Source organism: Protopterus annectens, chromosome 8.part0, assembly GCF_019279795.1.
Source record: "Protopterus annectens isolate FY-2018-M chromosome 8.part0, PAN1.0, whole genome shotgun sequence".
Taxonomy (NCBI): Eukaryota; Metazoa; Chordata; order Ceratodontiformes; family Protopteridae; genus Protopterus; species Protopterus annectens.
The window spans coordinates 384,008,255-384,023,322 of record NC_056741.1 but is presented as its reverse complement, the minus strand read 5'-3'; the positions used below and the strand labels follow the sequence as shown (position 1 = coordinate 384,023,322).

Genomic DNA, 15,068 nt, shown 5'->3' with positions numbered 1-15,068 from the left:
TTTACTAAAATAGATTTTATACTTGCCATACTATTAAATACCTGTTTTACTATCTGCTCTCAGGCTTACTATCCATTCATATTACCTTGTTTCTAAAAAATTATTTATATCACCACCCCTCATACTCATAACTGCTCTATCACCCTGAATTTAAAATAATGCCCTGAACCATTATCTATTTTATGTTTACTTAATGCATTCATGTTTATACTTCTCCTAATATCCGATTTGTGTTCCACTATTTGTTCCCTTAGTTTCCTGGTAGTCTTTCTCACATAAAACGAGGGGCAGGCCTCACAGGTAGCTAGGTATATAACTTGTGTTGTATTACAGATTGCATAAAAGAGAAAGATATATTCCTTTTTTGTTACAGGGTGCACAAACTTGTTCTCCCCCCTCATAGATGTTATCACAGCAGCTATAGTTAAAGCACTTAAAAGTACCTGTTTTATTTAGTACATTATTTCCTTTCATGTATTTAAAGTCTTTTATAACATAACTTTAACCTTAAACTTTCAGAATTTCTATAAGCAAATGGGGATCTTTCTCCTATTTCCCTTAATTCTGGCATTGCCATCAGAATTGTCCAATTTTTATATATTACACACACTACTTCAGTTTTCAAGTTATAACTTTAACATATCTGATTGCATCATTCTTATGTACTTCCTTTCGTGTCTCTGTTGTATTTTCAAGTTATTCCCAAAAATTGGGGTATATTCACTCATTCTCCCATCAGTAACTTCTTTATATACTTGCTCAACCATCTCAAAATTATATCCATTACTAATAAATTCATCCATCATCTCTAATTTGCTTTTCAAAACTTTCCTGATTTGTATTTAACAAACTTGTTCTAAATTATTTGTGCTTTCAGTATACCTTTAAAGATATGAGGGGGGCATGCATGCTGTCCCTACTCACATATCTACCAACAAGAACCTCTTTGCTATGTATACTTGTTTCAATGTGCATTCCTATCTTACTTGGCTCTATATCCAGAAAGACTATCTTGTCTTCTGAAGCTGACATTTTAAACTTCAAGAAACTTGTTTTTGTATTTAAATATTCCATATAATCATTTAATTGTTGTAAAGTTCCAAAAAATGCACTACAAATCTCTGGTAGAAACATTTTCTTATTCATAACATTGCTATCACTTAAGACATAGCTTTTCTCCCATTCATATAGCACGTGGTTGGCATAGGTATTTGCCACTGGTGTACCCATAGCCACCCATGCTAGTTGTAAATAAATTTCATTATCAGAAATAAAGCTGTTCTTGGTCAGAACTAGTTCTAGTAATACACAGATGTTCTCAATTTGTCTAGCTTTTAATTTCACTTCTACATTCAAAAAATTCCATACAGAATCTATCCCATGGTCATTGGGTATTACTGTAAAATGGATGCCATGTCTAAAGTTACGAATAAAAAAATATTTTCTTTCTTGTTTATAATACCATTCATATAATTTAACCAAAAAATCATTTGTGTCCTTTAATATGGTAGAACATTTAATCAGGAAAGTACGTAAACATTTTTTGTAAATATTTTGAGATGGTCTCAGTCATCCACCCACCTCCTGAGACTATAGGCCTTGGGGGGGGGGGGGGGGGGGGGATTTGTGCATCTTAGGGATACCATAAATTTGCGGTATTCTACAACAAGAAACAGTAAAATAGTTAAACTGCTCTGTTAAATCTCCAGATATTTGAAGGTCATAAATAGCCATATTTATCTCTGAAATAAGTTTTTTAACATCAAGAAGTGTTATTTTCTTAAATGTTTCCTCATCTTGTAATAAGGTTTTAAAATTCAAAATATATTTGTCCCTGTCCATTACTATGGCACCTCCTTTATCTGCTTGTTTAACTACTATACTTTCATCATTCATAAGATGTTGCAATGCTTCTTATTTTTCACATGTTAAATTATATTTTTTCTTGCCTTTTGATACAGAGTATAACTCCCTAAGCTCATCTTCCACCACATTTACATAAACTGTAACTGTTGGGCAACTAATAGATGAAAGAGTACTACTACTTCTACAAATTGCTAATTCAGTATTCTCATTGCATTTAAAAATCAGCTTCAAATTCACGTTTCTTGCAAATAACTTTAAATCTGTCAATGCATTTACAATATTATCAGTGGCATTAGGTTTAAATTTAAGTCCTTTGTTTAAAAGATTTAAATGTGCTTCTGTTATATTTTTAGCTGATAAATTAACAGTACCTTGTTTTATAACAATTAGCAACATGCTTCTTTGTTCTGAAAGGCAGGGCTGCTGTTCTTTCTCTCTGCCCCATTCACTATCTCATGCTGCTCTATCTCATGCTGCTGTCTCTGCAAGGAACTCCCCCTCGACTGGGCATTTAACTGTACATCCACCTTCTCTGGTAGCTTTAACTGAAAAGGAGAAAAGGGAAGAAAACTGCATTTGGTTCGTTTTACCCACTAATTGCACTGTTTTGGTGTCTTTTGATGCATGCTGTTTGTGACGTTATCACCTTTCCTCCACCTGCTTCCTCATTCATGGCCGTTTCAGTGGTAGGCGTTGCCATTGTACTCCTGAGTATCTTATTGTTTGAGTATCTTATTGTTTTACAAAATTGTTCTTGTACTTCTGTTACCTTGTATACCATTATTTACTGTTATCTAAACCATGTATATACTCTGTTAACTTCCTTGGAGCTTTTCTCCCCAGGACTCCACTGAAAACGGACACTGTGTCCAGTTGGATTTATCCTGGTAAAATAATGTTAAAATATATAAATAATAATAAATAAATTAGGTGAATACAAGCCTCCTGATTGGATGATACGTTATGTGATGTTGACTCCTGTTCGTTTCTATTGGTGTTAGGTTGCGGTCGTTTAGATGGACAGGGTAGCTCAAATTTATCCAGTTCATCCATTCTTTTTTTAGATTTTAAATCGGCTGTTTTTGTAACATTTTTCGTCCATGAAAAAAATATGACCAGATTTAAAGTCATTAATGTCTCTCATTAATTTCTGTCTTTTTTAGCCTTTATTTTTATACCAATTAGATGCAATTGATCTAGTGCATTCTGGTATAAAGACAATGAGCTATTGAAGCATGACATGTTTAACAAATAATTTTCCATCTTTACAATATTTTCTTCCAATTCCTTTTCCACTGGTACAAAAATAGGTATTCATTAAATGCATATATTCAGCACTTAAGTTTAGATTTAACTGTTGCCACTGTCTTAAGAGGTCTGGATAAGTGTTTGCATATGAGGGCATTTTTAGGATTCTGAGCCCTTGAGGAACTATACCCAGTTCCAAATAAGCTTGAAAGCTTAACTGCTGCTGCTGGAGCTGCTTAAAGGTTTGCACCTTCTTTTCCAACATATCCAATGTTTTTTCAAAAGCTTGTACCGACTGGTCAGCGTTTCCCAGCAGTAAAGATGCAATTAAAAGTCACATTTTAGAGTGGATTACCTTCTCTTGATAGTAAACCTCTCATTGTAATGTTTCTTCCATGCTTTTCTTCCATTAGCTGGCTGGTACTTCACTCCTTTACTCTTTTTGACACTCACAGTATTTGACCAAAGGTATAACTATGAACTGCAAAGTTGGTCAAAGCTGCAGTTCAAACAGTCTCTTCAGCAAGAAAAACCACGGTAGGAACAAAAAACAAGTTTATTGAATGTGAATTCCATGTGAACAGAAGGACATCATTCAAGTGTCTTTCTTGATTCCTTCACAAAGGTTTGAGTTTCTTTGGATGTTAGACAACTCAGCTCAAAGTGCTTTTCCTCTGCAGGAAAAATAGATCTTTTTCTTTTATCTATTTCTAAGGTTTTCCACTCAGACTTCAGTCAGTGAGAGAATACTACAGGATTTTAGGTATCATGGCACCTATAATTCTCATAATAACCCTGTCAGGACTCCACGAGAAAGACACTTATCCGAACTCTCTCTATTCCCAGCATCAACACCCTTTACCTTTTCAAATCTTAGTGCTGGAGTTTGTCAGAAGACAAGTTTTCCAGTGAAGACAACGGATATCCTTAAATCCAGGTCTCCCGTTCTCTAAAGCAGTCAGTCAACACAGATGCTTCAGACTTTGCTTGGGTAGCAGTTTCAGAAGGGACAAAAATGTAACTGCCAGGCAAGACCCCTTGCCCTTACTCTTAATAAGCTGCTTATATTCTTCTAATACAGATACCACTGTTAAGAGACTTGGATACTGCTAAGCCAATGAACTCTCTTTTCAACCATGTCTGAGATGGGGGGGTCAGAAAGTCATTCTGCCTTGCACAGCTTATCTGTTACGGCGTGTCTTATATGTTTCAAGGATATCCTTGTCTTCGTTTACTCATCCATGATCAGAGTCACAGTGGATACAATACCCCATTTATAATATCTTGCATAACTTCAAAAGCTCCAATGACTTCTAACTACAAAATAATTCAGGTTTAAGCCACTTAAGCTACCTTGACAGCTTCTAGGTTCAAGGATGCCTCCTACCCTTTACTACTCCTTAGTCAGATCCAATGTCAAATAGAATGGCCCTTTGTGCAAAGTGCTTAGAGAGGTACATTCCAATCAGAAAGGTCCCACAGATTCTTAACTAGAAAAATACATTAAGCTACTTAAGCCATCCAGGGAGGCTAACATCTCTATCCCTCTACTCAGTCAAACAGCTCAACTAACACGTCTCAAGGATGAACCTTCACCAAGATAAATATGTTAACTATAGCCCTTCTCCACTGGAACTCATTGGTAGAATATTTTAGTCTGCAAATAAACACTTGAGCAGTATCCAAGGACACCACTGCTTGATATGCCACTGAATTCTTATACACAAATGGTCCAACTTCCTGCCAGCAAAAGCTACAGAAACAGCTAGTGGCTTTTGGTATGTTCAAGCCCAAAATGATAATTAACCTCTTGTACTTTGCATTTTTTATGAATGTATACCTTGCATTTCTTGGTCATTCAAGCTCTCTCTAGCCTCCTATTTGAGGTGGTTCATCATTAAAAATAGGACCTCTTTGAATGAGATCTTCTGGTGGAGAACCAGAAGACAGAGTATCCATCTTCCATGTCACATGCCAAAGGGGAAGATATCTGAAACCTATTAGTGAAGTATACCTCCCCTTTAAAATCTGAGAAATTTGACACCCACTTGGGAGAGAGCTACTTCTCTTGAGGAGGTGGTGGTGACTGAAGAAGTTTTTAAATTAACTGGATTGCTATGAAGGTTTCTGAGGAATATGAAAAGCCCTGCATCAGTTTATACCACTTCTGAGAGGAGCCTGGGAGGGAAATGGGTATGTGGGCTCACCTTATATCTGGCTACCAAACAGCGGCAAGGAATTCAAGAAAGTAAACAGGGAGAGGTGCAAGTATTTTCAGTTGAAAGGTCAACATTGAGATTAATGCATCCTCTCTCAACAACATTCTTTGACCTGACAATAAAATAAGTTTCTGATGTAGTAATCAGCTGTGGTTGGGTCATGCACTGATTTGAGGAAGTGCAAGTTGTCAGGATGGCTGAATGGTCTAAAGCACTGCTGCATTCAGGTTGCAGTCTCCTCTGAAGGCTTGGATTTAAATATCATTTCTAACAAATGAGTTTTATGCTAACTACACCCCCTACAAATCCTTGGTTACCTCCCAAACATGCGCCGCTCCGTACAGACTCCCATGATACTCAGAACCCAAATGGTTTGGGGGAATAACACTAGGCTTGTAAGGGCCCTAGTGGTAATTATCCTATTAACATCCTATGATCGAAGAACTTTTAGCCTGGGAAGATATGTTTGTGTCCAAAAGCACAGCAGTCTCCATACAGTCAGCACCAGACACAAGTGGTACTAGATGTCAGGTCCTGGGGCTGCACTTGTCCTTTCAAACAGCAGGACACATCAGGCCTGCAGGGACTGGCCAGGAAGGTAATGTTATCCATGGTCTCACCTATTCTTGTTGTGGTTGGTTGCTTTCTGAATTAGTTGATATTCTTCTTAGGAAGGATTCCCAAAGATGACTGTTGCAGGTCATCTAGCAGGTCATCTAGTGGGTAATGGGTCCACTTTCTGCATGCCAAGAAAGGCATGGGAAACCTGCTGTCTTATTTGGAGAGTTTCCATTCTAATATTAGCAAAGAAAATGCAAGAGATGCGATGGGAAGTTTCCATGCAGAAATACCACTGAACCCTACCATGACCACTTGAACAAATATGCAGAAACCCACTTTTTCAGAAAATACCAATAGCCACAATAAGGGGATCAACGAAATTTTAACCACTAAAGAGGGAAGGTTAACAATTAGTGTTCTCATGTTGTCAAAAGAAGCCAGTAAAAATTTTCTTAGATAACATATGAGCCTGGCAATCCCAATCAAACAGGATATAACAGCAGGAAGAAAAAACTTTAGTCCCAAAGTCCATCAAATTCTTTCACACTATGGAAGGAGAAATGAAGCATTCACAAAAATAATTAGCAGTAGATGGCTTTGATAAGGAAACTACAGGCTCAAATGTGGGAGAAAGACTATTCAAGTGCCTAAGGTATTATGTACAACGTATTACACTTTTTAGGGGAAAAGTGGTTGACTGTCAGGCATACTTTAGAGCTTGTAAAACAGGAGGAACAGCCGCAAGCTGAGGAAAATCCACGTGTAACAAGTCATAAAACTTCTGCTGGGAGATGGGGATTTCAGTCCGTTCACAAAGAAACAAAATCTCCACTCTTCTATAGTTTCAGTAAAGAAAACTACACTGAAGTAAAATCTGAAACACTTTCCTCACAAACAGAATCTTCGGCATAAGAAGAAATACTGAAGAAAAACTCTCCACCCTCACACCTCCCGGTCCCTGCTGTACTGACTGGGAATCTGTGACAGAAGACAGGGAAATATTTTTCCTTTTCCTATTAACACAGAAGCAAATAAAAATATTTAAGGCTAGAAGCAATCCCTGTAGTAACCTCAGTAAGTCTTCTCTACTTAAAAGAGGGAGCAGGAGCTCTCACTGGTTTTGTTTTCTTGGGAAAATCCCTAGAAAAAGACTGACCCATGGCAGGGGTACTACTCCAGGAAACAACCACCTAACCTAGCTAAGCCTCAAGCATTTATATGAGACTTCCAACATCGGTTCTACTTTATCTTGAAACATAATTAAAACACAGAGTTTTATTAATTCAAGTACAACAAAATATTCTAACAATAGTCATTTATTAATATGATTTGTGTTGGACATTATAGATAAACAGCTGCAGTGGATGTTGTAACTCTTGGTCATTAGTGGCTGTAGGACCTACACCAGAAGGACTGAAATGAGTGGTGCAAGGAACAGAGTTTGGTAGTCCTCCATTAGCAACTGAGGCAATGACAGAGCCAAGGCAGACCAAAGATTCCCAAGAAATATACTTTGAGAGATCAGAAACAGTTATCTGCTCCGTGATTCAGCCAAAAAAGTACAACCAAGATGAGAAACACAGCATGCATGAGTCAGTAAGGCAAGTGACCAAGTCAAATTCTGAGATCAATATTTTTTTAAAACAGTCCCCCAAACTACAATATCCTGTCCCAAATATAACTGTTCTACACAGCAACATAAAAAAAATAAACAAAAAGCATTTACACTATTTTCTGTTAATGTACATTTGCAAATGTCTTAATTTAATAAAGGTGTTAAAAAGAATTTACACAAATTTTTTTCATGCAAGCATTCTCAACTGAAAGAAAAAACACTTTACATGTAAATACAGTCCAAAATATAATATTTCCAATTTAAACAAACAAGCTTTCCACAGAAAAAAATTTGCGAAAAGTATTTCTCTGAAATGAACTTATTTGCCCAACCTTGAAGGAACGCTAAACAAATATCAGCTCTACTAAGCCTGCAGAGGTACCACACTTTGGTGGCAAGAAAGTTCTGAAGCTTTTTAGGGTTCCTATTAAATGATCAAAGACACATTCTTTCGAATGCGTCTTGGTCGAACTTGAAAGCACGAGAAGGCAAAATAGCGAAACGGCATACAAGCAAATTCTTTCCTTGGGAAAGAAATCGCTTGGCCGCTTCCATTACTTTGCTGTTTTTGTGACTTTAGTGCAATCTCGGAGTTGGTATATTTAAGTAGGGGGGTGTGGGGGGGTACAGCTCCCCAACTTTATGTAATGTTTTATATTTTTTTTTTTTTTTTGTGGAACAGTGATTTTTTTTCCAGGTAGTGCTCCAGCCTTGAGGCCTTCCAATATTTTCAACCTCATAATGTTCTGCTCTTCCCTGACTAGCTCAGATGGATTCTGGTGCCTAAACCTAAGTGCATTTGTACTGTTTCTGATCCAGGAAAAAGGTCCTTCAGATTTGGCAGGGGGAAGGAGGGCAGATTGTTGTAATGGATGGACTGGGATGAAAAGATCTACTGTCACGGTAAGTATATAAACTTTATTACCCTATTCATCCAGTACATCCTATCACATAGGTCAGAATCTTCAGGTACATATTTCATGCATGGCCTCAAGACAGAAGATCCTCCAGGACGGAAGTCCCAAAGGAAGCTCTGACTCTGGAAATACAGTCCAACTTGTAATGCTTGAAAAAAGTGAGAGCTAAAAACCATAAAGCAGCTTGGGTAAATGACATCCAAGAGTACAGGTCAGAAGAACGCTGTAGAAGTTGCCACAGCTCTAGTGGTGTGAACTCCGGGTTTGTATGGTAACATTTTATTTTGAGAAGTGTAGACAAGGAGATTTCAAGATATGTTCTTATCAAATCTGTTCTATGCAAAAGACATATAAAGTTGCTCATCTTTCCTAAAGGGGTCTGTTTGGTGAAGGTACAGTGAAAGTTGTACATACGCTGTAAGCAAAATGCATTCCCCTTGGATTTGGTACTTTGGGAAGAACACTGAAAGACATATGGGCTGAGAAAAGCTGGTCTCAGAAGCTACTTTTGGAACAAAGGAAGGACTGATATTCAAGATAACCTTATCCTTATGAAACACAAAGCAAGAAGAAACAAAAGATTATGCATGCAGCTCTGAAAACCTCTTAGCCAAAGTGACAGATGCTAAAAAAATAGTTTGCCAGGATATGAATTTTAATTCTACAGAACTGGACAGTTCAAATGGAGGTTTACAAAAGCCCTAACATAAGGTTAAAGTCCTATGGAAGAGATGGATCCTTTATGGGAAGCTCCAAATGAAACGTACCTTTTAGAAAGGCTTTACATAGTCTACAGGAAGTCAGAGAAAAGTCCGGAAAACTGACAGTGAAGGAGGAACTAGCTGACAACTGTACCATCACTGTGGAGAAGCTGGACTGAAAAGGAAAAAAAAAAAAAAGAAAAAGAACATACTACACTCTCCAATCAATGCTAAAAAGGGTTCAATGAGAGTTCGCTATTTCCATTTATAACAGTACACTCTACATCTGGATGATTTCGGAGAAGATAACAGGATGTGAACCACATCAGTAGGAAGGGATGTAGCCCATGTCATCACTGGAACTGGAGAAGCCAAGAGGTTAGTTTCAGGCTGACAATATCCAGGTGAAGTTCCCTGGATGGGTGATTATTGAGGATCAAGCAGTGGAATGAGGAGCTAAAGGGACTCCTGCAATTGCAGTTTGAGGAGGGGAAACCATATCTGTCTGGACCAAAATGGAGCAATGAGGACCTCGGCAGCCTTGCACCAAATGGCTTTCTACATGAACTTGGTCATTAGAAGAACAGTAGAATAGGTATAAAGTAATCCCAGAGGCCAAGGATAAAATGGGGTTCTGTCCCTGAAAGAGGAGAATTCCAAAATAACTGCTGCACTTTGTTTTCTAGGGGGTGAAAAACACATCTCAGCAAGGCTTGCCCCAGCAATTAATCTCACCTGAAACTGCTGGATTCATTGACAAATTATGAAGCAACAGGAGGTTCCTGCTGAGCCTGTCTGCTAGATCATTGCTGACTGCAATACACATAGCCAGAATGTTCAAGCTGTGAGAAGCCATCACCCACTGCCATACTCTCATGACCTCACTACAAAGTAGATAGGATATGGTTCCCCACTGTTTATGGACCAGACTGCAGCATACCTCTCAACCTGTTACCACAAGAAATCTGGACAATCCCGAAATAATGGGGGGACAAAAGCCCAAAAATAGGGAAATATTTTAAATATTGCTCTTATGGACTTAGAAAGTTGCTAGAATAACAGGATTTGTATTCATACACTTCAGAAAATGTATGCAAAGTCTGAAACTGAAACAGATGTCATTATTTAGGGAAGTTAATCCTCAGTTATTTGTCAAGAAACCACAACATTTACAAGGAAAAGACCAAAAATATGAGGCAAAAATCTCAACATTATGTGAAAATCTGGACAGTTGGAGAGGTGTGGACTGCATTCCTGTCCATTACTCCTTCCTGCAGCTCCTGCAACACAAGAAGAACTGCCCTCATCTCCAGGGCATTTCTGTGAAGAGAAGCTGCTGAGTCTGACCAAAATACTGGGTTATTCCCCCTTCACAATGCTCCCCCCAACCTGACAGGATACATCCGTGGTTACAGGGTTATAATTGCTACTGCAAAGGGGACCTGGAAAGGTCAGCCTGCAGATATCAGAGGAGAATAAAGCCACCAGATTAAATCCGTTCTGCTTGACTAAGCTAGCCTGATGGGCTGAGACAGGGAATTGTAGCTCTGATACCATTGTGACTGAAGTAATCAATTCTCATATGGTAAGAAGCGAACACCACCATCAAAACAGACAATGCCATGAGGCCTAAAACCCTCAAGATCAATTGTGCTGGAGGACAATCAAACTCCAGAAGATTTTGTATTGCAACCCTCGAGGAGGCAGTTCTGTCCTGTGGAAGAGAGATCACAGTTATGGCAGTGTCCAAATGGCAGCCCAGAAAGACTAAACATTGAGTGGGAATCCAGTCAGATATTCCCAGATTTGTCGAAATAGGGAAGCACTAGATGGAGCAGATAATTCCTTGTTTGTAGAACAGACTCCATGGAATATGCAACCTAGGAGCCAGTTTAGATGAGAGAAGATTTTGAATCCCTGAAGACACTGATGAGCAGCTACTACCATCATGCATCTGGTTAACACTCTGGGGGCTGAGGTGACACCAAAAGGCAGGCCTATGAATGAGAAATGACTGGCTCCTAAACAAAAGAATTCTTTTGGATTTCTTCTCTATCTTTATGAGATGGTAGACATCCTGGAGATCTACTGCAATATCCACTCTTTCTTGAAACACGGAAGAACTGACTACAACAAGACCATTAGAAATAGAGTAGATATTATATATACTACTACATTATGCTACTTGGGTATGATATGTCATTATTCTAAATACTTAATGTCCTAGTAGCATTTACTTCATTTTGTTTTATTTTTATTTATAGTTATTTGTTTCACCTGATTACTGCATATGTAATTTTTTGATTACGCTGTATTGCTGCATTGTTTTTCCTGGGTTTTGTATATTGCCTACTGTGTTATCTTTTTGATTGTACTGCTGGAGCCTTTCTCCTCAGGTCCCCAATGAAAACGGGCCACTGGCTCAGAGGGGCTAACCTGGTTAACAAATGTCAAATAAATATAAATAAGTGTATTTCTGATGTAATTATTAACGAAGTTTAGGTCCAAAATGGGCTGGAAGCCCTTTGTTTTCCTGTGAACCAGAAAGTAAGGTAAATAAAATTCTAATCCAATCTGGTCTGGTGAGACTTCCTGGATTTCACTTTTTGCAGGACAGAAAAAAATCATTTGCTTAGCAGCCTTTGCCTGATTGGGTGTGACATCCAACCATGGAGAATGAGGGGATGGAGGAAATTTCCAAAAATGGAATTCAGTACATTTTGGATACAATCCTTCTTATGAATTTGTTGTGTGATGGGGAAGAAAGGAATACACATCTCTCAAATGCCTCCAGAGTGGAGGTGTTCTGCAAACCATCAGGGGTTCTGTGGGGGTCTGCCAGAGAAGGACCCACAGAAACCCTGGCTCTGTGGACCACTCAGCCTCTGGGACTCCATCCACTGAAGTGGTCACCTCTGCTAGAAGAGAAGTCATGCTGATGACTAGACTTACAAAACCAAAGTAAGCGAAGCCCCTTTTGGTTCCTGTTAAACGTGTGCTTAGAGATCTCTAACTTCATTCCTACCACAGAGGGGGTCTTGCCATTCTGCTGCTCTTCTGAATACTTTCTTTCACTGTGGACCCAAACAAGGTGGTTCTTTAAATGGGGCGGTTATGAAGGTCACTTTAAAGTAGTCTGTAAAAATCAAACAAATGCAGTCATGTCGCATCTCAAGTTGATGTACGATCCAGCTGCTCTTGTTACCCCACCCACTAAGTTATGCAGCAGGTGCATGGAGAGAACAGTAATGGTGGACAAAGTCAACAGAATGGCTTTGAGTTGCTTCTGCGACTCTAGTGTAATGGGAATCTTCAGAGTTGACAATGTTTGCTGAGAGAGATCCCTCTGGAATCTTGTCATAAGAGCAGCATAGTTCATGACCCAAATGTAAAAGGAGCCAGAAACATGCACCCACTTTTCCAGTCTATCACCTGGGACTCCTTGTTGGATAGATGAACAGTCTTCAGCCAACTCCTTCATTGGCTGCAATAATTAGGATGGAGTCCACCAGGGGGAGTCTAACCAGAATGATTTATCTTTGGGAGGGCACATGATTTTGTCAGACTTCTTTCAGACAGACTCACAGGTGTCTGGTTCCTGCCAAGATTTCCTCATTGCAAACTTGTAAGAAGGAGGAACTACCCAGGACATACAAGTTGTCTTTTCCATACACCTCAAACAATACCTCTTCATCTTGAGAGGGGAGTTCAATTGGCCAAAATCCCCTCTTCCACAAGAGTTCCAGGATCTCTGCAAAGTAAGCATTCTTAGAGGGGATTGTGTGGGACTCTCCATTACCAGAGTTGGTATCTGGTAACCAACTAAGCTGGTGAATCTAGAAGTTTTTTTCTTACAAGCCCTCTTCTTAAGTGGCACAGGGGATGAGGCTCCTGAGTACTCAGAGGACTCCCTCTCTGTGCCAAGGCAGGGTGTTTTGGAACTAGAGAATGAAAATGCCCAACAACACCCTTGATGAAATTAATCCAATGGTGTGAGAGTCATGGTGAGAAACCCATTGACATTTTCTGAAGCGTTTTCACAAAAAGACACTATTTTCCAAAGCTGTTTTGCTAAAAGTATTCATTTTCATACACTGTTTAAATAGTGGAGAGCAAGAGAAACAGGAAGAAGGAAAAAAAAAAAAAAACAGGACAAAGACAGTAGACTGTGTGAAGGATGTTGAATTCAGTTATGCAGTTCCATACTGTTCCTTTTCTTCCACAATTACTTTACTATTACTGCATGACAACAACTGAAAAAGAATGAAGGATGTGCTATTCATCGTTGACACATGAATACATCTGAAACTTACAATTATAAGGATAAACAGTGCATTGAAAACAGCAGATACCCATCTATACTGTTCCTTTTTTCTTCAACAATTACTTTACTATCACTGCATGACAACTGAAAAAGAATGAAGGACATTCTATTCATCCTTGACACATGAATACATCTGCGACTTACGTATTATAATAAGGATAAACATTGCATTGAAAACAGCAGATACCCAGCACAGGAACCGAAGAGTCCAATCTGGAAAGGGGGGAAAAACACCATTAAGAACAAGAACAAAAAAAAAGTTCTCATACACTAGCACAACAGTGAAAATGCAGTCATTAAATTTTGTCAGACAGATAAAAATATTTAACACTTATCTGAATGAAGACAAATATTTCAAAAAGAAGCCCTGACTTTAAAAATGTGTTCCCAATCCTGAAAGGCAAGATGCTGACAGCTATAACCCTAGCTCTCCTCACCTTTTATTCTTGCTCTAAATACCAATTATATCACAGCTCTCCCAGTTTCAGGTAAATTGTCATCATCCATACACCCGCACCACCAAAGTAATGCCTGTTAACCTCACACCATTCCTTAAAAAATATTTCCTTAACACCGCCACTATTCAAATTAAGACTCAGTTTTATAGGAGGGTTTTAGTATAAAACTATTTCCTTTTGCAATACACTGCATTTTTGGTGTTAGGAGGATTCAGTATTATGAACATTCAAAGTGGTTTTGCAGGTTTTGGTTTTCTGCATTTGGGCATTTGTATCATTCATGACAGAATCATATATCACACATGAAGCTGGGGCAAATTAAATATGCATTCCAAAAACATCCACCACCACAGGAAGCCAAGAATCAATGCTTTATTGAATAAAATAAAGGCTCCCAAGTGCAACATTCCCTGTATCCTCTACAACTTTCATGCATCACAGTTATGGCAGAAATATCATACACGCACACACGTTTTATACATATATATATATATATATATATATATATATACATATATATATATATATATATATATATATATATATATACACATACACACATATATATATATATATATATATACACATACACACACACAGACACACACATATACACAAACACGTATATATCTATAGACACACACGTGTGTGTGTGTGTGTATATATATATATATATATATATATATATATATATATATGTGTGTGTATATATATATATATATATATATATATATATATATATATACACACACACCCACACATATATGTCTATATGGGTCCCTCAATGTAGATCAGTTTTGCCTTTATTCAGCAGCTCTAAATGTTCATCCCATTAATCAATAAAACAGCCAAATGAAGGTGTCGGTAAAAGACTGCTGTAACAGTGGGGAATGAAATGTTTGCATATCTACTTAGTAGGGGACGGGGCACAGCTACACCCCCCCAATATGGGCAATACAAGGGGACTTATCCCCTGTACAAAACAATATTCTGCATATTCCAAAGTTAAATAATGGAGCACATGTGTTTTAATATCAGCATTCTGGGTTTGATAGTTTGTTGATTATCAGTACAGTGATGTTTTGTAGGATGGATTATCTTACACATACTCATTAAATACATCTTGCGTTATAAATGTTTTTTTAATAGATTTATATAT

The 15,068-nt window shown here is 38.1% G+C and overlaps 1 protein-coding gene across 2 annotated transcripts in view; it reads right to left on the bottom strand.

The window, feature by feature from the left end:
• The window catches only part of LOC122808822 (killer cell lectin-like receptor subfamily F member 2), a 1,412,691-nt gene that overhangs the window by 456,246 nt on the left and 941,377 nt on the right, over positions 1-15,068 (bottom strand). For both annotated transcript variants that reach the window (XM_044079894.1, XM_044079895.1), the window contains one exon: positions 13,596-13,664. In XM_044079894.1, coding sequence (XP_043935829.1) covers positions 13,596-13,664 — 69 coding nt within the window. The remainder of the gene's footprint in view (positions 1-13,595; positions 13,665-15,068) is intronic.